General features: G+C 47.2%; 1 protein-coding gene and 1 long non-coding RNA gene across 2 annotated transcripts in view; one reads left to right on the forward strand and one right to left on the reverse strand.

Annotated features, from left to right (window-relative positions):
• Positions 1-877: 877 nt before the first annotated feature.
• LOC118096768 (multidrug and toxin extrusion protein 2) overlaps positions 878-26,531 on the reverse strand; it is a 31,963-nt gene continuing 6,309 nt past the window's right edge. Inside the window, exons 3-17 of the mRNA XM_035138918.3 lie at positions 25,982-26,050; positions 25,288-25,436; positions 24,591-24,633; positions 23,694-23,738; positions 23,046-23,143; positions 22,139-22,236; positions 21,525-21,638; positions 19,643-19,710; positions 17,764-17,872; positions 16,823-16,898; positions 14,374-14,443; positions 9,027-9,159; positions 6,911-7,005; positions 5,487-5,568; positions 878-2,543 (exon numbers count right to left, since the gene is read on the reverse strand). Coding sequence (XP_034994809.3) covers positions 2,311-2,543; positions 5,487-5,568; positions 6,911-7,005; positions 9,027-9,159; positions 14,374-14,443; positions 16,823-16,898; positions 17,764-17,872; positions 19,643-19,710; positions 21,525-21,638; positions 22,139-22,236; positions 23,046-23,143; positions 23,694-23,738; positions 24,591-24,633; positions 25,288-25,436; positions 25,982-26,050 — 1,482 coding nt within the window. The 3' untranslated portion in view covers positions 878-2,310. The remainder of the gene's footprint in view (positions 2,544-5,486; positions 5,569-6,910; positions 7,006-9,026; positions 9,160-14,373; positions 14,444-16,822; positions 16,899-17,763; positions 17,873-19,642; positions 19,711-21,524; positions 21,639-22,138; positions 22,237-23,045; positions 23,144-23,693; positions 23,739-24,590; positions 24,634-25,287; positions 25,437-25,981; positions 26,051-26,531) is intronic.
• LOC148683590 (uncharacterized) lies at positions 2,401-8,031 on the forward strand. The gene is made up of 2 exons (XR_015947011.1): positions 2,401-2,538; positions 6,329-8,031. It is a non-coding gene; the product is annotated as an uncharacterized LOC148683590 (long non-coding RNA).

The raw sequence follows: 26,531 nt of genomic DNA on the forward strand, positions 1-26,531 counted from the left end.
GTAAACCCCTTCCAGAGCTGGAGGGTTTTTGCAGGGGAGGGGCCCCTAGAATAAATTTCTCTGCTGGATCACAGCCTGAGTTTGCGGTTGCCGGATAAATGCACCTCTGAGCATGTGCAGAGCACCCCAGCCTAATGTACCTTGTGGGGTTTTTGCTAGGATAAAGCAGGTGCGGGGCTAGAGTTATGGAGCCTAGAACTCCTTGCGGGTGGCTGGGAGCCGGAATAAAGCTTTAAATTATTATTAATGTGATATCCCTGGGAACTGCAACGCAATGTTGCAGCGCAACCTCATCCCTAAGGTGTTTCTGACCACTGACAGCTCAATATGATTTAAGAGTTGTTGTTTCCTTTGTGTGGTTTGGCATATATCAACGAGTCCTTCTTGGAATACAGAAACTTGCTGCCTATCACTTTCGCTTCCAAAGTGATGGGTGCTCAAAAAACGAAGTTCGCTGTTAGAAGGAATAATGGAACAAAAAAATCCCCCTGCAGACTGAGAAATGAGTGGCATGGGGCAGACTTTTCACACACATGAGGAGGGGCAAACCCCAGCACCTCTCTGACTTGTGTGAGTGTAGAAAGGACCCCAAATTTGGCAGGCCTTCTTTGCTTTCAAATTCAAATTGCCAAAAAGACAAAAAGCGATTAAATGGGGCTGAAGCGACACCTAGTGGCTGCAGGAATGGTTGCAGCTCTATCCAGCGACTTTTTATCCCTTTCATTCAACCTGCCATTCATATTTATCAACCTGGCCTTTATCTGGGTTTTACACCAGCTATTTCTGTGCTTTTATATTTCAAATCATTTTTTTGCTTTCCTATGACTTGGTGGTTCCTTGCTGGGGAAGGGCCCTAATTCAAAAATGGGACCATGAGGACTGGAATCTTGTTTTTATTTTCAAGCTTTTAGGGTCGTAGCTCAGTGACAGAGCATGTTGGCTGGGGCTGATGAGAGTTGGACAACATCTGGATGTTCGAGGGTCCCCGTCTCCCCGTTCTGTTTCTGCTACATACTAATAGCAAACACTGCAGGCAAAACGCTATCTATGCCAGGAGCAGGGATGGTCTGGCCCCTATAGGTGTCACTAAACTATAACTCCCACCAGCACCTAGCCAACAAGGCTAATGGCTTAGGATGATGGGAGTTGTAGCTCAGCAGCAACTGGAGGGCCACAGGATCCTTGCACCGGGTCCATGCAACAGCGGGAGGCATTTGCAGAAACGCAAAATACTATCTGTGCAGAATGTAAGAATGGGAGCAAGTTGCATTCTTTAATCTGCCCTCAATCATCCAATGAAAATAACCTCAAGCAAGAGAGCAGAGCCTCAGCCCCCCCCCCCCCAATGAGGCCTGAGCACAGCCAGTTAGTGGCCTTGGAGCACCAAGTGTCTTTGGGGGGAAAAGGAAGGGAGTTTACGGCAGACTGGCTAGCGGCGTCAACAGCTGGCAGGACTTTGTTACAATTCCCACTTGTTATTTAGCAATGCCTGTTGGGGGTAGAACAGGTGTGGGGAGCCTTTGTCCCCCCCCCCGGATGTTGCTGAACTACAACTCCCAACACCCTTTGCTGCAGCGGAGGAGAAGTTGCAGTTCAGCTTGGGCCGACGTTTCCCACACACCTGGATCGGAACTTCTGCCGGCGTAATCAATGAGGCACTCGACCTGGCAATCTATTAAAATAACTCAGGAAAACTTGGTTTATTCATAAAAACCCTGAACCATACCAAAATGCAGAATTACTGGGGGGTAAGGGGACACATAAAAGGTGCGTTTTTTACTAGAGTTTGCCAAAGGAAACTTAATGAGCACTGAGCTTGTGACGCATAAAAAGCCGGCAGGGTCCACAGCTCAAGACTGCGCCATGAACTGAGTCCTTGATCTCGCTCCTCTGGGTCCAACAACCGCAGGCTGGTTATTGAAATATAAAAAATGGGTGGTGTAGGGGGAGACTAAAAAAAGATTTGAGCTGCCAAGGGGCAAGTCTGGTCAAAAATAAACTTCCAGGAAAAGAAGAACTGAGTAACGGTGACCCATCGCTTGAACATTCTCATAGCCGTATCCGATTATCCTTTTCTTGAGTTGGCCAACTCTTCCCAACCAAAGCAGAGCGGCTCAGGCCAGCCCAGGAAATACCCCCCCATCCGTCATGCCAAGGGCGACTGGTTAAGGGGTTCTCTTTGAGTTGTGCAACACACACACACACATCCGGCTGAGCCCCAGGAGGGAAAGGGGTTCCTCCTGTACGGAACAGAGTGCCCAGCCGTCTTCTGTCCTCGACAGGGTCCACCTGCCGCCCCTCGGCAGCGCCTTACCCGTTCTGCAACAGGAGGCGGATCAGGACGCCTGCGACCAAAACGGCGATCGCCAACGCCAGAGCCAGTCCCCGGTGCAAAAGGAGCTGCCTCCCGGACAAGACTTCCACACGAGACGAAGTGAATTCTTCTGGGGGAATCAGCTGGTCTTGCGGCGGGTGCTCGATCACGTGGTCCATGGCGCCGAGAGCGTCCCCGTTGGGGACCTCCGTTTCCATCGTGAGGTAGGCTGAAGGTTTAGAAAACCTCATCGTTAGTTCAGGGTGGGGGGGGGGCCTTTTCCGCAATCCAGGAAGCGGGAATCGGTTGCGGGCCGCATGCTGGCCGCAGTGCCAAACGGGCGAGGGCTTCTCGCCCCCTTTTCTCTCTCCATCCCCCCTTTTCCAATCTTACTCATCCCTTTTCTTGCCATATGTCATTGGCTGGGTGCAGAGGTGGGGGGGCAAGCTGGGGAACCCCCTAAGTGAAGAGGGCTCAGAGCCCGTAGAGGGAGAAGATGGGGAGGAGGAGGTGTCCAAATAGGGCTTCGTGAGCAGGAAGAGGCTGTGGCAGAGAGCAGTCCAGAAAAACAGGTAGAAGCAGAGGCGGTCAGAAGGCAAAGTGGAAGCCAGGGTGGATAAAAATCAATGTTTGTTTGTTTTTTAAATAAATTGGGGTTTTTTTAAAAAAAATTAAATCGGGTTTTTAAAATAAAATGCTTTTGGAGGAAAAATCTAAAGATAGCTTTCTGTTTAAGTTACCTTATAGTCCAAAGGCTATTCATCAGGAAATAAGGATTTGTTTAAATTTTTCATGTGTGCTAAAACTCTTAGACTTATGAGGTTTTTTAAAATTGTTTAAGCACATCAGTTAACGAACATTAGGGATACATATGCCCTAATGTTATTGCTTTAGTTAAATGAATTGTTTGCATTGTTATTAAGGAAATGATTGTTTTTTTTCTCCTGGTAAAGTACAGCAGAAAAGTTGTCCAAATATAAATAGTTAGCTTATTAAACCTCCCATATTAAACCTCCCAATAATTTCATAATTATCTGCCTATGTATTTCTTAACAGTATACCGAATCAGTAATTTTTGATGTAACTGTAAAAAACTACTCTGAAAATTAAAATGAAACCTTCATCTGGTTGTAAATATTAAGATTATACCAGCAAGAATGAGTCTTTCTGTAAAAAAAAAAATGGTTTAAATCAAATCCACTCTGGTGGAGGCAGGCTGTTGAAGAAGCCAGGGGTGTCTCCCCCTCTTGCTGTGACTACGTAGCTCCCCTACCCACTGGTCTTGCAGAACCAGAAGAGGTCTGAAGAGAGCAGAGCAAAGAGACACAAAACGAAGAAGTCTTAGGCGGCTGGCGAAGGACCCAAGGGAGGACTCTTAGGAGGGCGGTGGGAGGAATGTATTTTGTCTGGGAGGAAGCAAGATCTGCTTTTCCCCAGGCAAAGCGTTACTCAAGAGGTGTCGGGAGGAAATGTTTCCAAACTGATGAATGACTACGGTATTATAGATAGATGAAAGAGGAATGACTTGACTATTTTGAGGACAGGTTATAACAATGTATAAAAGCCACAGCAGAAATTGGTAATTGAACAGGTGATGTTCAATTAGGGAGAAGGGATGGACGCATTTTGAAATGATCGTTGGGAAAGTTGTGTTATTGGGAGCAGAAAAGGAGGGAGGAAAATAGAGGGGACACCTGGGATGGGGGGTGGGGAGCTGGCTTCTAAATTTGTATTGAATTTTATTAATTTGGTGACAATTTGTTTAAAATGATGGAAAATCAATAAAATAAATTGGCAAAAAAAGAGGGCAGTGGGAAGGCCCTCTTCAGTCCTCACTGGGGAAGATCTACTGGGAAGAGCTGCTCCAACCACTAGGCCTGTGCTGTCTTGGCTTCTTTGAGTGATGAGTTAACTTCACTGACACCTGGTGTTTTATTGCTGACCTGCCCCAGACTGGCTCCTGACACACTCTCTCTCTCTCTCTCCAACTCTTTTTCGCCTGCTTCTCACCCCTTTCCTCTTTTTCCCCACTCTGCCATCTCCCCCTTCTTGCCCCCTGCCCTCCCACCGGGGCTGCCGCGAGATGAAGCGAGGATCCCTCCCACCAGAGGTCTGGATCAATTGCAGGGGGCTTCCGAAATTAGGCAAAAAGCCAGAAGTGCAACGGAGAAAAAGATGCTGACTAATCACACTCCGGTTTAGCCTGGGGTGCAATAGCCCGTTTCAATGTGAATGAATGAATGAATAAAAATCCACTTGTTTTTTGTTCCAAGTTCCTAGAGAACCACTTTCTTTGCTAACCCATTGGCGAAACTGGTGTGGTGCTGTGAAAGGGAGCTTGCACATAATCCAAGGGTCTGATCAGGGCAGAATTCGTTCCAACTACCGACCAGCCCCCAGGGCATAAGCAAAAGGCAACCGCTCCCTCCTCAGATACTCCCCAGCACCCCTTCCTTGGTGGTGACCCCCTTTCCTTGGCAGTGATTCTCAGCTCTTCCCATCAGTGGAGCAGGCGACCTCGGAAGGTGACGGACTTTCCTTCGTTGGGAGGCATTTAAACAGAGGTAGAGTGAGCCACCTGTCGGCAATTCCTGAGCTGCGATACCGGCATGGCCAGGGGGGTCAGGCCAGATGACCCTTGGGGGTCCCTTCCAACCCCACAATTCTAGGAACTTAACCCTTGGAAACCTGCCCCAGGCCATGTATTGCACAGGGAAGAGCAGTCATGGTGATCAAGCTGTCTTGCGAGGAACTGAGTTTTTAAAGCGAAACTTTAGCAGGCTCCGCTCTCCTCACTGTCCCCCCCCCCCCCGACCTTTATATAATCGGGGACAAGCAGGAAAAGGAATCCCTCCCATTCATCTCTTGAGAGCCAGCGTGGTGTAATGGTAGACTCGTAATCTGGGGAACCGGGTCCACGTCTTCGCTCCTCCACATGCAGCTGCTGAGTGACCTTGGGCTAGTCACATTTCTTTGAAGTCTTTCAGCCCCACTCACCTCACAGAGTGTTTGTTGTGGGGGAGGAAGGGAAAGGAGAATGTTAGCCGCTTTGAGACTCCAAGTAGTGATAAAGGGGGATATCAAATCCAAACTCTTCTTCTCCCCCCCCCAAAAAAATATATATATCATACTCTCAACCCCATTCATTCCCGCCCCCACATAAAAAAATTACCTAGGGGCACTGGTTTATTAGCAGAAATGTCCTCAGAACTGCTGGTCTGTAGTCTGGCTGTCAGCCCAGCTCGGCTCTGAGCCTAGGAGATGAAAATTTTGGGATGTGGGAAGAGAGAGAGAGAGAGAGAGAAGATATCTCAGGGTTAACACCCAGAGCACACATTTCCCATGACGTCCCAATCAAGGCTCATTAAAGTCGCCCTTCGTCAGATACCTGGATACTTTCACAACTGCCCATCTCTCCGAAAAGTACTGGGTACCATCCAACTCTCACCTTACCTAGAGTAGACCCCTTGAAGTTAATGGGTGCGCCTAATTAGGGCCAGCTAATTTCAAGATGTCTCCTCTGACGGCTGCCTCCCGTGCTATTCCTGCTCAAAACAGTCCCACTGGGAATAATGGGTACGGCTAGCTTGGGGGTCTCGATTTCCAACTTCTGAGCAAAGGTCGTTTGCCGCAACTCGTTGCCTCTCAGCTGGAAGCAGAATCGCGGGGCTCCCAACGTTTAATTTGGATCGTGGTGTTTCTGCTCTTTTCAGAACGGCACTTTTCCCACCTCGACAAAACACCTTTGCCTTAAAACAACGAACCGAGGTGTGGAATTTCTCAGGGAAAGCAGAGCCCAAGAAACACTCTCACACAAAAAAAAACCCTTTTGTGTCTCTTTCAGAGAACTGAGGAAGGAACAGCTCTTGTGAGGGCAAAAGTTCTGCACCCCCCCATGGCAGAAGAGGATATTTGTCCTTTATGTGTTTTGCATAAATCCAGCTGGGGCAACCCAGTTAGATAGGCAGCATATAAATAATAAAATTACTACTGATGATGTTATTGTTATTACAGGCAAACCTTGGATCCCGAATGCCTCCGTTGTGGAACGTTTTGGCTGCCGAATGCAGAAAACCCGGAAGTAAATGCTCCGGTTTTTGAACGTTTTTCAGAAGCAGAACGTCCGACGCGGCTTCCACTTGAGTGCTGGAAGCTCCTACAACCAATCGGAAGCCGTGCCTTGGACTAGCATTTCAGAAACCGAACGTTGATTACGTTCAACAACTGGGGTTTGACTGTATTATTATTATTCTGCTGCTCCGGACGATAGGACTCAAAGCAACAGATTCAAGTTGCGAGAAAGGAGATTCTCACTCAACACCAGGAAGGATGATAAGAGCCATTCAACAGGGGAACGGACAACCTCAGAACCTGGCAGACGATCTCCTCTGGCTTTTAAGCAGAGGTTGGGTGGCCAGCCGTCGAGGACTCTTCCCCTGTGTTTCTTGCATTGCAAGGGGTTGGGCTAGATGTCCCTTAGGGGTCCCTTTCCAGCTCTACCGCTCTATGATTCCATGAGGTGCCTCCTTTCCCCTCGGGGGTGCTGGGACCCGCCCACTTATGGAAACCAAAGGAACCGGTGCTCTCGAGCCTCACCTCTTCCGAGGCCTTTGCCCAGTCCGCTCGCAGGACGAGGACCAGGAAAGAGGCAGCTTGGAGGGAGATACAGACAATCAGCCCCGTCCACAGGCCTGGAGAGAGAGAGAAAGAGAGAGAACAAGGGAAGATCTCTCAGATGAACCGTCCAGTAGGGTTAGAGTATTTATTTTTTCTGTGTTGCTGTGGTTAAACCACTGAGCCTAGGGCTTGCTGATCAGAAGGTCGGCGGTTCGAATCCCTGTGACGGGGTGAGCTCCCGTTGCTCGGTCCCAGCTCCTGCCAACCTAGCAGTTCGAAAGCACATCAAAATGCAAGTAGATAAATAGGAACCGCTACAGCGGGAAGGTAAACGGCGTTTCCATGTGCTGCTCTGGTTTGCCAGAAGCGGCTTTGTCATGCTGGCCACATGACCTGGAAGCTGTACGCCGGCTCCCTCGGCCAATAATGCGAGATGAGCGCGCAGCCCCAGAGTCGGTCATGACTGGACCTAATGGTCAGGTTTGTCCGCAGACTGCTTCCTGGTCATGTGGCCAGCATGACAAAGCCGCTTCTGGCGAACCAGAGCAGCACACAGAAACACCGTTTACCTTCCCGCCAGAGCGGTCCCTATTTATCTACTTTCACTTGGACGTGCTTTTGAACTGCTAGGTTGGCAAGAGCTGGGACCGAGCAACGGGAGCTCACCTCGTCGCGGGGATTTGAACCGCCAACCTTCTGATCAGCAATCCCTAGGCTCTGAGGCTTAACCCACAGCGCCACCTGCGTCCCAACTTAATATTTTAGGTAATGCTATAACAGGGATAGGAAACGAAGGGAAATGGAAAGATGCCAAGTTTAATTTTGTAAACCAGGCATCCCCAACCTGCGGCCCTCCAGATATTTTGGCCTACAACTCCCATGATCCCTAGCTAACAGGACCAGTGGTCAGGGGTGATGGGAATTGTAGTCCAAAACATCTGGAGGGCCGAGGTTTGGGGGTGCCTGTTGTAAATCATCAGACGGGAGGGAGGGAAGTCGTCAGGCTCAGTTGAGCCAAAGAGATAAAATAAGAGGATCTGATGTTACATAATGTGATTATATGTAAAACCAATAAAAACCATTTAAAAACAAAAACAAAACCCGGTGCACCTCGCCTCAGAGGTTTTTGGAACTATAACAAATGTTAAATCAACAGTTCCCCAAGTGAGTGGTGCTCTGCCAGTCAGAGCAGTTACTATCGGGCTAGTCCAACTTGACTTGGCATAAGGCAGCAGCCTAATAAATACACAGGTGTGGGGGAAAACTTTGGCCCTCCAAACGCTGCTGAGCTACAACTCCCATCATCTCTGGCCATTAGCCATGCTTGCCAGGGCTGACGGGAGTTGTAGTTCAGCAACATCTGGAGGAGCCACAGGTTCCCGCCACCTGGTCTGGCTGGATCTTTGAGACAGCCGAGCAAAGGGGCCTAGTGGCATAGCTGCCAAGTCTCCCGTTTTCCCCGGGAAATCCCCGTTTTTCCAGCTGTTCCTAGCTGAAAAAACGTATTTTTTTTGTTTTTTCACAGTTTATTCTGGCGCGGTGGCCATTTTGGAACTGGGCGGAGCATGCTCAGAAGCGACTTTTGATGCTGCTCTGCCCAGTTCCAAAATGGCTGCAGTGCGACTTCTGGCACGGCGGCCATTTTGGAACTGGGCAAAGCAGCATCAAAAGTCACTTCTGAGCATGCCCCGCCCAGTTCCAAAATGGCGGCAGCGCTACTTCCGGTCTGCTATTTCCGGCCCAGTCCCTTATTTCTCTGACAGCAACTTGGCAGGTTTGCCTAGTGGTAAGTCCCCAACAAAGGCCTTGCTCCCCCCCCCATTTGTTGAAAGCATTCATATCCTGCTCTTCGGTCAGCACGGCTCCTGGAGTGAGTAAAGGCACACACACACATAGTCCCTGCCCTCAGGCTTAGAATTTTTAAAAAGGCACGGCACAAAAGGAAAACAGGATGAGGAGGGAAGAGGGAAGCAAGCACACACAATCCTTGATGTGTCTTAGAAAAAAATGACCAGCAGGTATTAAATTAAAATTCTTTTTCTTTTTTTTTTAAAGCAGGTGACATCAGCTTGCGTTGGCCTGCTGAGATACATACCCATCACTCCAAGCTTGTACCTAAACATAAGTGTGATGCCGATGGGGAGCCCAATGATGTAGTAGCCGATGGCATTGGCGATGGCACCAATCTTCTGCTTCCCAGCCCCTCTCAGTATTCCACCGCATGTGGCCTGGAGAGGGGATGAAAAGGAGAGAGGGCTAAAATCATTATACCAGTTCAGCAACAGTGTCAGCGTGGTAGAGCGTCAAGACCCTGGCCTACCTCAAAGGGTTGTTGTTTTCCTTAAAAATAAATATTAAAGTTTGAAAAAAATACAGAGATTAATATCCAATATCTTTTTATCAAAGATTTTAAAAAAACCCTAATCCAAATAAAACACAAACCAAGATCAAGAAAAGAGAAGGGGGAAAGAAAGAAAGAAAGAAAGAAAGAAAGAAAGAAAGAAAGAAAGAAAGAACTTCCGATTCTTCACCTGTCAGCTATATAGAGAAAATTATTTAAAACATCCACTCCAAGATAACACTCAATGGTTCTATAAACCAATGCTTTATTCAAACCCAGATACCAACAGTTTCATTTTCTTTTTCACATAGCAACTAAAAGGGGTTTCCAATCTTTCGTAAATATTGAAAAATATTTTTATCTTTGCCACCTCAGCTAAGTCTAATAATTTCAACCACCATTCCTCCACGGTAGGGAGGAATGATAAATCTTTCCATCTTAATGCATAGGAAAGTCTCACTGCTGCCTCACAGGGCTGTTCTGAGGAATTTTTTTTGTAAAAATGGGGATGGGTGGGAGGGGAACACTTTTGCTCCATGGAGAAGTAATTTTCAGAGGTGGCAAAAGAAAAAATTTGGGCACAGTCAGCCAGCTACGGAGGAGGCTGCCCTACTGTGTCTCTGGATGATGCCCAACTCTGCCCTTCCAATCAGCAGGCACTGGGCAACAGTTCCTGTGTGTCAACAGTGAAACGGAGGCGTTCCAATAGATTCCGCTGCAGGAAGATTCACGCTCAGAGGAGAGAGCTGCCTGTTGCCACCCTGTATGAGTTCTCGCTTCTGTCCAAGAGGCAAGCTCAGAACAGGCTTAAGAACGCACATCAAAGTCCCTCAAGTGGGGGAAACGCTAATGTAAATAAACCAGGGTTGTGTGCACTTAAGATAATAACATAAATTATGTGCAGTGGTACCTCGACTTACGAATGACTCGACAACTGAATTTTTCGACTCACGAATGGGGGTAATGTCTCGACATCGGGGGGAAAACCGTGGCGGTTTTAGACAGGGATTTTTCGACTTACAAACTTTTAGATAGGTTGCTTCGACTTACGAATTTTTCAGTTTCCAATGCATTCCTATGGGAAATTGCATTTCCAATGGCGTTTTTTGACTTGCGAATTTTTCGACTTACGAAGGTGCCTTCGGAACGGATTAAATTCATAAGTCGAGGCACCACTGTACTCGCTATGGTCTATTCATATCGCCATTGTTTATTTTTGTGTTTGTTTGTTTGTGTTCATAAAATTGTAATTTTGTAATTTTAAATAATAAATAATAATAATAATAATTTTTAAAAAAACCATAAATTAAGACCCAGTCCTAGCCCCACTTAGCTGACAGCAAATCCCACTGAATTTAGTAGGAAATACTTCTGAGTAGACAGGATTATGACTGCACTGTCAAAGTCACCGGGGGCAATGTTGGGAGAATATCCAGAGGGCAGGAAAAAACCAGATCTCCAAACACTGGAAAGGTTTATTTGGCAGCTGAGATTGTCTGGGTTAATGTCTTCAAAAATATGTTTATGAACATGAGGTCTAGAAGCTTGCTAAGTTTTAAATGCTGCAAGGAATCATAAAACCCACCGACAAATACCCCTTCCTTATGGTGCATGTGGGAACCAATGACACTGCAAGCCATAGCCAACAGAAGATCAAAAGTGATTATGAGGCTCTGGGCAGGAAGTTGAAACAATTAAATGCACAAATTGTCATCTCATCTGTCCTCCCAGTTGAACGACATGGCCCAGGGAGAGAGAGAAAAATAGGGGAAGTGAACAACTGGCTTCGCAAATGGTGCAAACAGGAATGGTTTGGATTCTTAGATCACGGTCTGCAGTTTCTTGAAGATGGACTTCTGGCAGGTGATGGGCTGCACCTCACAAAAGTTGGGAGGAATGTTTTTGCCATGAAACTCAAAAACCTCATCAGGAGGGCTTTAAACTGACTTATATGGGGGAGGGAGACAGTGGTCCTGAAGGTAGGAGTCTATCAAGTTCTGAAGATGTTCATCCAAATGTCAAGGACCAAATGGAGCAAAAAGCACACAGACCTAGTGGTGGAAGGAAAATATCCTTAAATAAGAGGCATGGGGGAATGATAAATGGTCTTCAATGTCTGTATACTAATGCACAGAGCATGGGAAATAAACAAGATGAACTTGAGCTCTTGGTACAGCAAACTAAATATGACATAATAGGCATTACTGAAACCTGGTGGGATGAGTCTCATGATTGGAATGTACAAATAGAGGGATACAATCTATTTCAGAGAAATAGACCAAACAGGAGAGGAGGAGGAGTAGCGTTATATGTCAGGGATGTGTATACCTGTGAAGAGATCCAGGATTTAAAACTTCAAAGCCAAGTTGAGAGTATCTGGGTCAAAATTAAGGGAGAGAAAAATAACAGTGATCTCATTGTGGGAGTTTACTATAGACCCCCCAAGCCAAACTGAGGACACAGATGAAGCCTTCCTGGAACAGATGACCAGGCATTCAAAAGGAGGTGAGATAGTAGTAATGGGGGATTTCAACTATCCTGATATTTGTTGGATGTCAAACTCAGCCAAGAGCATAAGGTCGAACAGATTCCTCACTGGCCTTGCAGACAACTTCATTGTCCAGAAAGTGGGAGAAGCAACAAGAGGATCAGCCATTTTAGATCTGGTCCTAACCAATAGTGATGACTTGGTTAGTGGGGTAGAAGTGGCAGGATCATTAGGTGGGAGTGATCATGCTCTTCTGGAGTTTATTGTTCAGCGGAAAGGAGCAACCAAGCATACTAAGACTCAAATCCTAGACTTTAAGAAAGCCGACTTCAGAAAACTTAGGGAAACGCTGGGTGAGATCCCATGGACAGAAATACTACTAAAAGGGAAGGGAGTTCATGATGGTTGGGAGTTTGTTAAAAGAGAGATATTAAAAGCACAACTTCAGGCAATACCAATGAGACGGAAACATGGAAGGTGCCTAAAGAAGCCAGGGTGGCTATCTAGAGAACTTTTAACTGAGTTAAGATTTAAAAGGGATATGTACAAAAAATGGAAAAGGGGGGAAATCACCAGAGAGGAATTCAAACATATAGCCAGCACGTGTAGAGACAAAGTCAGAAAAGCTAAAGCACAGAATGAACTCAGGCTCGCCAGAGAGGTTAAAAGCAACAAAAAGGGCTTTTATGGGTAGGTCCGTAGCAAAAGGAAGAACAAGGAAACAGTGGGGTCACTTAGAGGAGAAGATGGTGAAATGCAAACAGGGGACAGAGAAAGGGCAGAACTCCTCAATGCCTTCTTTGCCTCAGTCTTCTCCAAAAAAGAAAACAATGCCCGACCTGAAGAATATGGAGCAGATGATTCAGCAGGGGAAACACAGCCCAGAACAAGTAAGGAGGTAGTACAAGAATACTTGGCTAGTTTAGATGTATTCAAGTCTCCAGGGCCAGATGAACAACATCCAAGAGTATTAAAAGAACTGGCAGAGGTGATTTCAGAACCACGGGCAATAATCTTTGATAATTCCTGGAGAACAGGCGAAGTTCCAGCAGACTGGAGGAGGGCAAATGTTGTCCCTATTTTCAAAAAGGGGAAAAGAGAGGACCCAAACAATTACCGCCCAGTAAGCCTGACATCAATACCAGGAAAGATTCTAGAGCAGATCATCAAGCAAACAGTCTGTGAGCACCTAGAAAGAAACTCTGTGATCACTAAAAGTCAGCATGGGTTTCTGAAAAATAAGTCATGTCAGACTAATCCGATCTCATTTTTTGACAAAATTACAAGCCTGTTAGATGAAGGGAACGCTGTGGATGTAGCATATCTTGATTTCAGCAAGGCCTTTGACAAGGTGCCCCATGATATTCTTGTAAAGAAGCTGGTAAAATGCGGGCTAGACAATGCTACCATTCAGTGGATTTGTAACTGGCTGACTGACCGAACCCAAAGGGTGCTCATCAATGGCTCCTTCTCATCCTGGAGAGTAGTGACTAGTGGGGTGCCACAGGGTTCTGTCTTGGGCCCAGTCTTGTTCAACATCTTTATCAATGACTTGGATGATGGGCTTGAGGGCATCCTGAGCAAGTTTGCAGATGACACCAAATTGGGAGCGGTGGCTAATACCCCAGAGGACAGGATCACACTTCAAAATTACCTTAACAGATTAGACAACTGGGCCAAAGCAAACAAGATGAATTTTAACAAGGAGAAATGTAAGGTACTACACTTGGGCAAAAAAAATGAAAAGCACAAATACAGGATGGGTGACACCTGGCTTGAGAGCAGTACATGTGAAAAGTATCTAGGAGTCTTGGTAGACCACAGACTTGACACGAGTCAGCAGTGTGATGCAGCAGCTAAAAAAGCCAATGCAATTCTGGGCTGCATCAATAGGAGTATAGCATCTAGATCTAGGGAAGTAATAGTACCACTGTATTCTGCTCTGGTCAGACCTCACCTGGAGTACTGTGTCCAGTTCTGGGCACCACAGTTCAAGAAGGATACTGACAAGCTGGAATGTGTCCAGAAGAGGGCAACCAAAATGGTCAAAGGCCTGGAAACGATGCCTTATGAGGAACGGCTTAGGGAGCTGGGTATGTTTAGCCTGGAGAAGAGAAGGTTAAGGGGTGATATGATAGCCATGTTCAAATATATAAAAGGATGTCCTATAGAGGAGGGAGAAAGGTTGTTTTCTGCTACTCCAGAGAAGCGGACACGGAGCAATGGATTCAAACTTCAAGAAAGAAGATTCCACCTAAACATTAGGAAGAACTTCCTGACAGTAAGAGCTGTTCGGCAGTGGAATTTGCTACCAAGGAGTGTGGTGGAGTCTCCTTCTTTGGAGGTCTTTAAGCAGAGGCTTGACAGCCATATGTCAAGAATGCTTTGATGGTGTTTCCTGCTTGGCAGGGGGTTGGACTGGATGGCCCTTGTGGTCTCTTCCAACTCTATGATTCTATGATTCTATGAAATGTGAGAAAAGGAAAAGGAAGAACATAGAAGCTCTTCCTGTCCTTGGCACCACATTCTGTGCTTGTGCTGCCCCCTAGTGGAACTACAGAGTTTGCAGCCACACAGAACCCTGGGTACCAATTCATACTGTATGGAACTCACCGCTATTGCATCCAGCAGATGGAAAGGGGCGAAAATCATCATCACTTTGGCAACCAGGGCAATGATCTCTCTGTCAGGGAGGAAAGACAAGACTGAGAATGGGCTAGGTAAGAAGGTGGGGGTTTTTTATAGAGGTTTTTTAAAAAAGCATTTCATTTTATAATGTATATAAAACAGAGATAGCAATTATAACAGACAAAAAATAAGAGATGAAAAACAAAGCTAGAAAATAGGCACGCAGGATGAGTCCAGTTTAACACGGGTTAAAATAACCAAGTCCCAGTAAAGAATATCAATGTTATCAGATCATCAAGTATTTGTTTCGCATTTGCCAGGCTTACAAAAGTGTTGCTTTGAAAAAGATGTCTCTGTTGTATAGGTAATAAAAGAATGCCAAATCATATAAAAATGTGTTTGGAGGTTCTAGTCCCTGTCACAACCTCAAATTTTGTGCAATTTTCTCCACTATAATTATATGTGTTATTGGTTGCTGTTTTGTTCTTTTAATGCATTTTGTGTTTAAACTTGTATTTTTATGCTATGGCAAAAAGCCTTTGCCCAAGTGGGTCGACTGCTGCTTCTTGCCTCCTGGAGCCATCGACCTCCCCAAGAGGAGAGCCCGCCCCTCAGCAGGAGCCAGAGCAGTTTGGGGCTGGGCGATGTATATTGGGCTGCTGATATATCACAATGTTGTACCTACTCGGACCCTGAGATCATCTTCCAAGGCCCTCCTTCGTGTGCCTCCTCCTCGAGAGGTGCAGAAGGTGGCAACACAAGAACAGGGCCTTCTCTGCAGTGGCTCCCAAATCTTTGGAATGCTCTCCCCAGGGAAGCTCACATTACACACCTTTGGGCGCCAGGCAAAGACGTTCCTTTTTAACTAGGCCTTTGATCTTGGTTGACATCCTATATTCCCTTTTAAAATGTGGCTCTTTTCTTGGGGGGTGCTATTGGGTTGTTGTTTTTATTCTGATTCTATGTGTTGTGATCTTTTCTGTGAACCGCCCTGAGACCTCCGGGTATATAAACTCAATAAATTATTATTATTATTATTATTATTAGAAAATCAGGTTATCACCCAACCCTAGCACTCACTCTCGGCTGCATCTCTGTGCCAGAAGAGGATGCAGGAGCTGGTCAGAGACAGGGGAGAGCAAAGATTACCCGCCCTCAGCAGAAACACGAAGGCAGGAAGGAGGAAATCATGCAGAGGCACACCAGGAAGGCCTCTCTCCAGTGGTGGGCATTCTGGTATCAGAGAAGCCGTTTTATCATCTGTGGTCGCTTGTCATCTTCTTCTTCTTTCGTGACCACTTGTAGCCGAGTAAGATTGTCTTCTATAAACACGGTTTTAACAATGGGTCCGTATAATATAATTATAATAATAATAATAATTTTTTATTTATACCCCACCCATCTGGCTGGGCCTCCCCAGCCACTCTGGGCGGCTTCCAAAAGAAAAATAAAACACAGTAATCTATTAAGCATTAAAAGCCTCCCTGAACAGGGCTGCCTTCAGACGTCTTCTAAAAGTCTGGTAGTTGTTTTCCTCTTTGACATCTGTTGGGAGGGCGTTCCACAGGGCGGGTGCCACTACCGAGAAGACCCTCTACCTAGTTCCCTGCAACTTGGCTTCTCACAACGAGGGAACCGTCAGAAGTCCCTCGGCACTGGACCTCAGTGTCCGGGCAGAACGATGGAGGTGGAGACGCTTCGTCAGGTATACTGGACCAAGGCCGTTCAGGGCTTTAAAGGTCAGCACCAACACTTTGAATTGTGCTCGGAAATGTACTGGGAGCCAATGTAGATCTTTCAAGACCGGTGTTATGTGGTCTCGGCGGCTGCTCCCAGTCACCAGTCTAGCTGCCGTATTCTGGATTAGTTGTAGTTTCCGAGTCACCTTCAAAGGTAGCCCCACGTAGAGCGCATTGCAGTAGTCCAAGCGGGAGATAACCAGAGCATGCACCACTCTGGCGAGACAGTCTGCAGGCAGGTAGGGTCTCAGCCTGCGTACCAGATGGAGCTGATAGACAGCTGCCCTGGACACAGAATTGACCCGTAAGTGACTGTGGAGGCCAAATCTGGATCCACACATCCTTCCACAGTGGGGACATGGGTTACCAGGCAGGAGTTGATCCCGGTGTGGATTTGCCAGGCGTGCCTTCCTCTTAGCACGTTTCTCCCTTGTGTCCTGAGTTGGAGTGTCTTCAAAGCCCATGACATCTTTGATAAAGGCTGGAGCGCTCGCAGGCCAGTGTTTCTCAGTTGTCGGTGTTTATACTGCATTCTTTTGAGAGAGTCTTTAAACCTCTTTTGTTGACCACCAGCATCACGCTTTCCATTTTTAAGTTTGGAATTTTTAAAGTTCTCTCGTGGACCGCTGAGCAGTCCGCCGATTTGCCCAGATCAATGCCTAAAGAATTTCCTGCTCCGAGTTTGAATGACCTACCTGTCGCTGGTAAAGACGTAAGCTACCACATCCTTCACGGCTGCCAGGAGGCCAGCAAACACCATAGCAAACACACCTGGGAGAGAGGAGACCAGAAGCGTTGTTAAATGTGACAGTATTTAAAGAGCCCCTCTGGCAATGGGGGGGGGGGGAACCTTGCCTCAGAGGTAGCACATCTCTCATGCTGGGGTGAGGGAACCTCAGGTCTGAATGCGGCCCTCCGTGATTCTCTGTCCGGCCCTTGGGACACTCTCCAGGCCCCGCCTCCCCCAAGCCCCGCCCCCTTTCCCAAGATGGTTCTGCAGGATGTCAGATAGGAATGGGTGTTTAAAAACCCTTTCCACCTGTTGTTTCATTCTCTCTCTCTCTCTCTTTGCCTCTGGCCCTTCCCATCACTATCACACGGCCCCCAGAAGGTCGCTTGTGAGAATACAGGTGAAACTCGGAAAATTAGAATATCGTCGAAAAGTGCATTTATTTCAGTAATGCAACTTAAAAGGTGAAACCAATATATGAGACAGATGCATGACATACAAAGCAAGATATGTCAAGCCTTTATTTGTTGTAACTGTAATTATTTGTCGTTAGGCGGGTCAATTATAAATGGAATGTAATTAATGAAATGTAATAGTGATGTTTATTTTTGTAGTATTGTAACTATTTGTTTTATTACTGTGGAATTTCCAAAAGAAAGCATTTGTAAAAATTAAAATTAAAATAAAAAATAATAAGTTGCATTACTGAAATAAATGCACTTTTCGACGATATTCTAATTTTCCGAGTTTCACCTGTATGCAGCTTTCAGACAGGAAAAAAAAAAAAGAGGGTTCTCTGCCCCTGAGCTTAGGGGACTCTGACCCTTTAAGGATCAACCCGTCTTGGAAAAGAGAGCTCCGCCCACTACCAGAGTGACTGCGGCAGCCTTAAAGAGACATACACACCCGTGCAGAGGAGCCCTGTGATGCAGGACAGTTTGGCTTGCTGGATGTCACCGGCCCCCAGGGCATTCCCCACTCGGACGCTGGAGGCAACGCTCATGCCTTGAGGTAACTGGTGGGGGGACAGGAGAGGGGAGTAAGCAAGGGAGCAAAATACTCTGCAGTCAAAGGGAGTGAGGAGTGAAAGCAATAGCCCCTTAATAATAATAATAATAATAATAATAATAATAATAATAATAATAATTTATTTATACCCCGCCCATGTGGCTGGGTTTCCCCAGCCACTCTGGGCGGCTTCCAACAGGAAAATGAAATATAATAATCGATTAAACATTAAAAGCCTCCCTAAACAGGGCTGCCCTCAGATGTCTTCTAAAAATCTGGTAGCTGTTTTTCTCTTTGACATCTGATGGGAGGGCGTTCCACAGGGCGGGAGCCACCACCGAGAAGGCCCTCTGCCTGGTTCCCTGCAACATGGCTTCTCGCAACAAGGGAACCACCAGAAGGCCCTCCTTGGAGCTGGACCTCAGTGTCCGGGCAGAACGATGGGGGTGGAGACGCTCCTTCAGGTATACTGGACCGAGGCCGTTTAGGGCTTTAAAGGTCAGCACCAACACTTTGAATTGTGCTCGGAAACGTACTGGGAGCCAATGCAGGTCTTTCAAGACCGGTGTTATGTGGTCTCGGTGGTGTTATGTGGTCTTTAGCCTTTAAGGCTAAAAAAAAAAGTATTTGGAGAGTTTCTTTTTTGAAGTTGTGTGTTTTTTCGGGGAGGAGGGAGGAGAGAAGATGGTCCCAACAGTGCAATTCTAGGGATGCTTACTCAAAAGTGTGTCCCGCTGCATTCAATGCGCTGGTGCTTATTCAGTAAGCACATTTGTTTACTTTGTTTCGTAAAAATTTATATTCTGCTTAATTGTGAAACGGAACACAAAACCACACATACACCACCGCAAGGCGGTTTACAAAAATATTGAAGCAATGAAATTTTCAGCAACTGAAACACACACACACACACACCCAGTTAAAAACAACTATTTAAAACCTTTAAAAATATTTTTTTTAAAAACTTTTTTAAAAAAACAACCAGATTAAAACACATGTCAATATTCTACAGGACTGGACAGGCTTGCCTAAAATGATGTTTAGAGGAGGCACCAAAATGTGTATGGTGAAAGAACCTGTCTGGTGTCAATAGGCAGGGAGTTCCAAAGGATAGGTGATGCCACACTAAAAGAACGATCTCTTAAAAGTGTGAAATGAGTGTAGTTGTGCCCGTTCTACAGATCAAAGGGCATATATTGAGTAAATATATTGTGTTTTAATATTTCTGTTGGAAGCCACCCAGAGTGGCTGGGGTGGCCCGGCCAGATGGGTGGGGTATAAATAATAAATTATTATTATTATTATTATTATTATTATTAAGCGTCCCCACAAGTAAACTGGTCCCAAGCTGTTAAGGGTTTTATATACCAATAGTATTTGTTTTAATTTTTATTATGTATTTTGTGCTTTTTATATTGTAATTTCATTTTGTGAACCACCCTGAGATCTACGGGTATCAGGCGGTATACAAATTTAATTAACAACCACCACCACTTGAATTTGGCCTGGTAATGAATCGGCGCAGATCTCTGATTGGGGTGAATCATGCCCCCCCCAAAAAAGACTGCAAAATAGTGTCGCAAAGTATAAAAGCCCAAGTTGTGTAAACCGCTAAGGTATAACAAATACCTGCAATGAGAATTCAAAATAAAAGGGTTTCACTGGAACAACAGCGGCAATTTTTATAAAAACGAGAGACTCAAGTGAAGAGATAACGGCACGGCGAGTTCTAGCCGAAAATGGCGCTCAATCAGGACAAGGAAATTCAAGACCTCACCAGATATGCGACTGTAGCCAGTTCGTAGATGATGGACTGAGCACCCAGTTCGACCACGCTGATCATGCCTTGGGGAGGACAGAGGAAGAAAAGGAGACACAGAGGAATTATGAAGGCGACCTGAAAGCAGGTGCAGGGGCGTACCCAGGATCAAAACTGGGGGGGGGGCAAGAGAGAGGGAGGGAAGGAAGGAAGGAAGGAAGGAAGGAAGGAAGGAAGGAAGGAAGGGAAAGAAAAAGAGAAGGAAGGAAGGAAGGAAGGAAGGAAGGAAGGAAGGAAGGAAGGAAGGAAGGAAGGAAGGAAGGAAGGGGTGAGAGAGAGAGAGAAGGGGGGAGGGAGGGAGAAAAAGGAAGAAAGAAAGAGGGGGGAAGGAAGGAAGGAAGGAAGGAAGGAAGGAAGGAAGGAAGGAAGGAAGGAAGGAAGGAAGGAAGGAAGGAAGGAAGGAAGGAAGGGGTGAGAGAGAGAGAGAAGGGGGGGAGGGAGGGAGAAAAAGGAAGAAAGAAAGAGGGGGAAGGAAGGAAGGAAGGAAGGAAGGAAGGAAGGAAGGAAGGAAGGAAGGAAGGAAGGAAGGAAGGAAGGAAGGAGCTCCCGTCCGCCGCCCCCCCTCCAGCTCAGGCTTCTCCTCCCCCCTCCCACATTCCTGTCGCTACAGCCGCGGAGGGGGTGAAAACAGCCCAATTTTAGATTTTAGATTTCTGAATATTAGAATTTCTGAATATTAGATTTCTGCATTTTAGAATTTTGTTGGAAGGCGCCCAGAGTGGCTGGGGGAACCCGGCCAGATGGGCGGGGTATAAATAATATATTATTATTATTATTATTATTATTATTATTATTATTATTATTTCCATAACCCGGTGACTTTTCCCCTTCAGTTGTCGGAGGGAAAAAGTGCGGGTTATGGTCCGTAAAATGCGGTAATTTATTTATTTTTGCTTCTAGGGGGGGAGCAACTGCCCCCCCCTGCCCCTCGCTGGGTATGCCCATGAGCAGGTGACTCATCAGAGGCCGAAAAGGAGGAGGCAGAAGATGCTGGTCTTTAGACTTAATGGCAGACGTGTGAATGGGTAGGAGGTGCTGGCCTGGTCCAATTGGACACATCTCACTCTCTGCACCAGCAAGAATGAATGAACGAATGAATCTTTATTTGCGTCAGCCATCGGCCATAGCAGTAAAACAACAATACGATATACAAAGCATAGAAATAAAAAGCTAATTCTATAAAATACATTTATGGGTTTCGAATCAGTAGTCAAATAGTGGATCTTATTCTGATTGCCCCAGCTAAAAACCTTGTCACCTTTGCTGTCACCTGCTCATCTTGATCTGCCAAGAGAAAGGTCGCAGTGGTTGGGCGACCCGGAATGGACAATAAAAGAGGGGTGATAATCTCATTCCTCAAGTCTCTATAAGGAGTGCAAGCCAGAAGGGCATGCGCCACCGATTCGGTACTGCCATCTCCACAGGGGCATAAGTGTTTTTCATGTGGAATCTGTTGGAATCGTCCCTCGAGTCCAGCCGAGGGCAATACATTCAATCTTGCGAGAGTCAAAGCGTGTCTATATTTTAGAATTGCTAGGTTATGGCAGATAGGGTGCCAGAGAGTCGAAATGGGAAGGTGGAAAATAGCCAAAGCATGGGCAAAATTTCCTTATTGTGGCCCAAGTTGTTCTGACGCTCGATATCATTTAGGCCCTGACAAATTTAGACTGCTTGCTTTACTAAAACCCAAAGTGAGTAGCTGTTGTGGTGACGAGAGTGAAGTTTTTTATAAGGGGTACTGCGGTTTGTTGGCGGGATGGCTTGGAACGGTACGAAGCAGGGGGAATGCAGATGCAGGATAGGGAAGCAGACAGAGACACGGCCTTCTTGGAAGCCTCACCCGCCAGGAAGCTGCCGATTTCAAAGGTCCACCACTCGATGCAGATCATCAGCATGCTGGGGAGGGCCAGGCGGATGAAAGAGCCCCACTCCTGCAAGCAGTCGAGCGTCCAGCCTGCAAGAACCGGCAGAAAGAGGCTTCCAAATTCCAGAAGCTTGGATTGGGCATGCGTCACATGACCCACCCTGACCTATCACTGCAAAGGGGCTCCCTAAAAAGTTTTTTCCACCCGCAGTCGCCCGCAAACTGCAAAGGGCATGGGGGTGCCAGGGGGGTTTCGCTCTCCCCTCCCTTCCACGCCCGCCTTCTCGAAGCCAAGAATTAAAAAATAATCCCCAGGTTAACACCTCGCAGAGAGTCCAAGGGTGTGTGTCATAGTTATAGTGCTGGACTAGGGACGTCGGAGGCCACAGTTCAAACTCCATTGGGTGTTCCTTGGGCTGGCCGCTGTGTCTTAGCCTAGCCTACCTCGCAGGGTTGTTGAGAGGAAATAAAACAGGGGGAAGGCAGAATGCCACACGCCCCCTTGAGCTCCTTGGAGGAATGGTGGTATAATTTTTTTAATAAAAACCAATTAATAATAATAATAATAATAATAATAATAATAATAATACCTCCCCAGGTCTCCTTGTGTATCTTCTTCCACCACACATACAGGAAGAGAAGGATGGCCTGCAAATTCTGAGAAAGCGTGTTGGCCCACGCAGAGCCCCTGTGAAACAGCGAGGAAAAATTGGAGCAAGGTGAGAGGAAGGAATAATGGAAGGAATGTCAGGTTCAGTTTTGCTTTAGGCTAGTGGTCCTATTAACACGTTGCCATGTAGTTTTATGAGTCGTGGCGGGGCTGGCGGTGGATTTCTTTTTAATCATGAGAACTAGAAACGTAGCTTTCATTTTTAAAAAAAAAAATTGCGGAGAAATAATAATAATAATAATAATAATAATAATAATAATAAAATTTATTTATACCCCGCCCTCCCCAGCCAAAACCAATATTACCACAAAATCGAGCAATCAATTAAAATACATCCTAAAATCAAATAAGAATCAAAGTGAAATTCAATCAGATGGCAACCCGCAAATTAGGGATGGGGACCTTAAATGCACACAGATATGTGTGCCCGGGCCGTAACGCAGCAGATAAAACACTCCCACTGCCCCTGGGTTGCCTAGCATTGAAATAAGACAGCGTGTCATAGAATTGTAGCATGGGGAGGCACCCCAAAGGGCATCTAGTCCAACCCTGTCCACACCAAAACGACACACAGACTGGATATCAAAGGAGGAGGGTGTCAACAGCCTGTTGCTTCCCCTGTTGCAGAGGCAACGGTGTGAAATTCCCGTTCTGGGGGTCGCAGCCCCGTGATATCCTGGAGGGCGCGGGGTCACCACGAGCAAAACGTTCCCCAGTGATCTTACAGGTTTACGCAGGGAGAGGTTGGCCTTTTGGAAAACCAGATCCGAAGCTGTCCAGGAATTTCTGTGTTAGCAACAAGACCTTACCCTGAACCCAGAACTTACACCACTCCCAGCCCAAAGGAGTAAAGGAAGGCGGTGTTCATGATCACGTTCAGGATATTGGCCACGACGCCCGTGATCACCTGGGGCAGGAGAATAGCCTGGGATCGGGGTGGGTGGTGGGTGGGAGAGAAACAGAGAAAATTAAGCACACCTCCCCACCCAGCCAGCCCCCTCCTGCACCCATGTAAGGCTTCCCTGTTTGCATCTCCCCACCTCCCTCAACCACCAAACCCCAGAGGAATTGCCCTCAGGCATGGATCCCTTTGGGGAAAGGTTGATAAAGATTTGGAAAGTCTCTCCAGCATCTCTTTCTGACCCCCCCCAGCAGTCTTTAACGGTTCAAAATGTGCTCGACTGTGTTAGGCTGCTGAGAATATAAATCTAACGAGAAGCTGGAAAAGGGCCTGTGAGCCGGCTGGCGCCCATAGCTGCCAAGTTATCCCTTTTTTTAAGGGAAATTCCATTATGCTGAATAGGCTTCCTCGCGAGAAAAGGGAAAACTTGACAGCTATGCTGGCGCCTGGCCTCCCCCAGCCCTACCCTGCCCCACCCCGCTCCAAAAAATGCCAAAGGAAATATTTGCACAACCCCCTTGACCCAGCAGCAGTGACCCCCAACCTCCCCCTAAGCAGGTGAATGGCTCCATACCTGGCTTTGCAAGTAGCGGGTTTGTAGCTGGTAGATGAAAGCTGCCTGGAGGCGGGAGGAAATAAACCACAGAACCGTGTTGGGTTAAGATTTCTTTCGGCGGCAGCTTCCCTTGAGCAACTGGGCCCGCCCCGGAGAGTCCTTTGCCCTTGCCCCAGGTGATTCCCAGCATTCCCAGTTAATTCCCGGTTTGGACTGGGATGCCACAGAGCATGTCGGCGGATTAGCGAGTCGTGAGATCATCAGAAGACCCCCAAGGGGACCTCTCTCCCCTCCTGCCTCCTGTTCTCTCGGAGGCTAAACAGGTGCCCCAATAGGGTTGCCAGACTCAATAGAGGACAGGACTTCTGTGCCTTTAATTGCCCTGCTCTCTTTTGAGTCTGGAAACCTTAAAGAGAAACCAGCAGACCCTTTGCTTGGAAATTAAACAAAGGGTCTGCTGGTTTCTCTTTAAGGTTTCCAGACTCAAAAGAGAGCAGGGCAATTAAAGGCACAGAAGTCCTGTCCTCTATTGAGTCTGGCAACCCTATGCCCCAATGGGAGCCCGTAAGCAGCATTTGAACTCTTCCCCCCTCGCAATTGCCAGCAGCTGTGGCTAGTGCCCATTGAAGTAGCCATGACCCGCAAACCTCAAAACCCTGCCTTGGCATTTTGACTTGGCATTTGGAAGCTGCCCAGAACTATATGGGAAAAGGCCGGGGTGCGAATCTGTTTCCAAATGAAGGACTAACACCCGAGCCCCACCTCTGAGACACAGATCAGTTCCCCGAAGCGAATTTAAGGCGCTTCTGAAATTGCAATTGCTTTAATTGCAAGTGTAAACGGGAACAAGGCATCTGGGGTGCGGAGAGCAGAGAGGAAAGAAGGGGAGGTATTTTAAAAAACAACAACACTTACTGGGAGTGCTGGAATAAATATCATCACGTAAACCTGAGTTAACCTGCAATGAAAGACAACAACAGAAATTTTATTCTTCTTCCCAGGCGCAGTGGATAGGAAGTTAACGGGTTGATTGGCTGCATCGGAGGGAACCGCCAGAAGGCCCTCGGCACTGGACCTCAGTGTCCGGGCAGAATGACGGAGGTGGAGACGTTCCTTCAGGTATACTGGACCGAGGCCATTTAGGGCTTTAAAGGTCAGCACCAACACTTTGAATTGTGCTCGGAAACATACTGGAAGCCAAATGTAGGTCTTTCAAGACCAGTGTTATGCGGTCTTGGCAGCCGCTCCCAGTCACCAGTCTAGCTGCCGCATTCTGGATTAACTGCAGTTTCCGAGTCACCTTCAAAGGTAGCCCCACGCAGAGTGCGTTGCAGTAGTCCAAGCGGGAGATAACCAGAGCAAAGGAGCCTCGGCAGGGGAGTTCTCTGGCATTGCTCGCCACTCTGCGTAAAGGCTCGAAAACGTGAAGGACGCGGAGCTTGGAACCGATTTGGAAAACAGTGTCAGGAGACAGGAAGAGGGCTAGTTTGAGGAAACACTGTGAGGGATGGATCACAGCTCCCAACCCCATCCTGAGATATTTGCTGTAAAGGGGTGTGTGCATTTGCATGCTTGCGGGGAGCGGAACCATCTGCCTTGCTGATGCCCTAACCTGGAGACTTCTGGGTCCTGCCTGCAGAGAAGCAGGATCTGCTCTGTGTTGATGAAGAAGGCCCAGCAGGGGAAGCAGAAGAGGAGCAGGATGAGGATCCCTCGTTGCAGGATGGTCCCCACACGCTTCACATTCTTGCTCCCGTATGTCTGATTTAAAAAAAATAGCAGGAAAGCAAGAATTAAATCGGCTGCTGCTCCTTGTACCGCTGCAAAGCTTTGCCCAATTTTGGCTGTTATTCACTCAGGGGAAGGGGAGAAACTTGGGGATTAGGATGAAACCCTCCTGGCATCCCTGGTAAGAGGCGAGGCGGCCTCCTCGGGGACATATTGCACCCCTCTCCGGGCGTGCCATGTGGCATAGTGGTTAGAGTCCTTGCTTTGCAAGCAGAAACCCCCCAGGTTCAATGATAATAATTTTATTATTTGTTCCCCACCCATCTGACTAGGTTGTCCCAGCCCCTCTGGGCGGCTTCCAACAAAATATAAAAACACAGGAAGACATACACCCAACATTTAAAACTTCCCTGTATAATCCCTGGCATCTCCGGGATTTTTAAAAGGATCAGCTAGCCAGGTGATGGGGAAAAGAGCCTGGGGAGCTGCTGCCAGTCAGAGCAGGGAATACTGGGAGAGGTGGGTATAAGAAGTCAGGAGTGGTACTGAGGAGCTCCCTATGCAGTGTCCGGACATACCTGGGACATGAGAGTGTCACACACAGATGCCAATCCAGTGCCCACGGAAATGCCAATCACATTGATGACCTGGGAGGCAGGAGTAATGAGAGAAAGGGTGTCAAGGTCAGTGGAAGAACAACTGCTTGGCATGCAGAGAGTCCCCCAGCGGCATCTACAGTTGGGAACGTCCCCTACTCGAAATTCTGAAGTGCTGCTGCCAGTCAGTGCAGACAACACTAGATAGCCCATTGCCCCAGCTCAGTATATAGGGCAGCTTCCTGGGTTCCTAACGAAACCAGCCCCCATTATTCAGAACCACGGGGAGCTGCCACTTGACTCTTAAGGGAAAGATAAGAGTTCCACGTTCGGCATTTCTAGGTGGGACTGAGCCGCTGCTGCCAGTCAGTGCAGGCAGCGCTGAGGCAGGCACACCCTTGGCCCGACGCGGCACCAGCAGCTTCCTACGTTCCTCGTGAAACCAGAACCATGAGGACTGGGGTCTTGGCTCTGCTTTTAGCGAGAGGGCTGCATCTCGAGGGTGGAGCACTTGCCCCAGCTCCGATCGCCA

The sequence above is a fragment of the Zootoca vivipara genome, chromosome 14, assembly GCF_965207765.1.
Source record: "Zootoca vivipara chromosome 14, rZooViv2.hap1.1, whole genome shotgun sequence".
Lineage (NCBI taxonomy): Eukaryota > Metazoa > Chordata > Lepidosauria > Squamata > Lacertidae > Zootoca > Zootoca vivipara.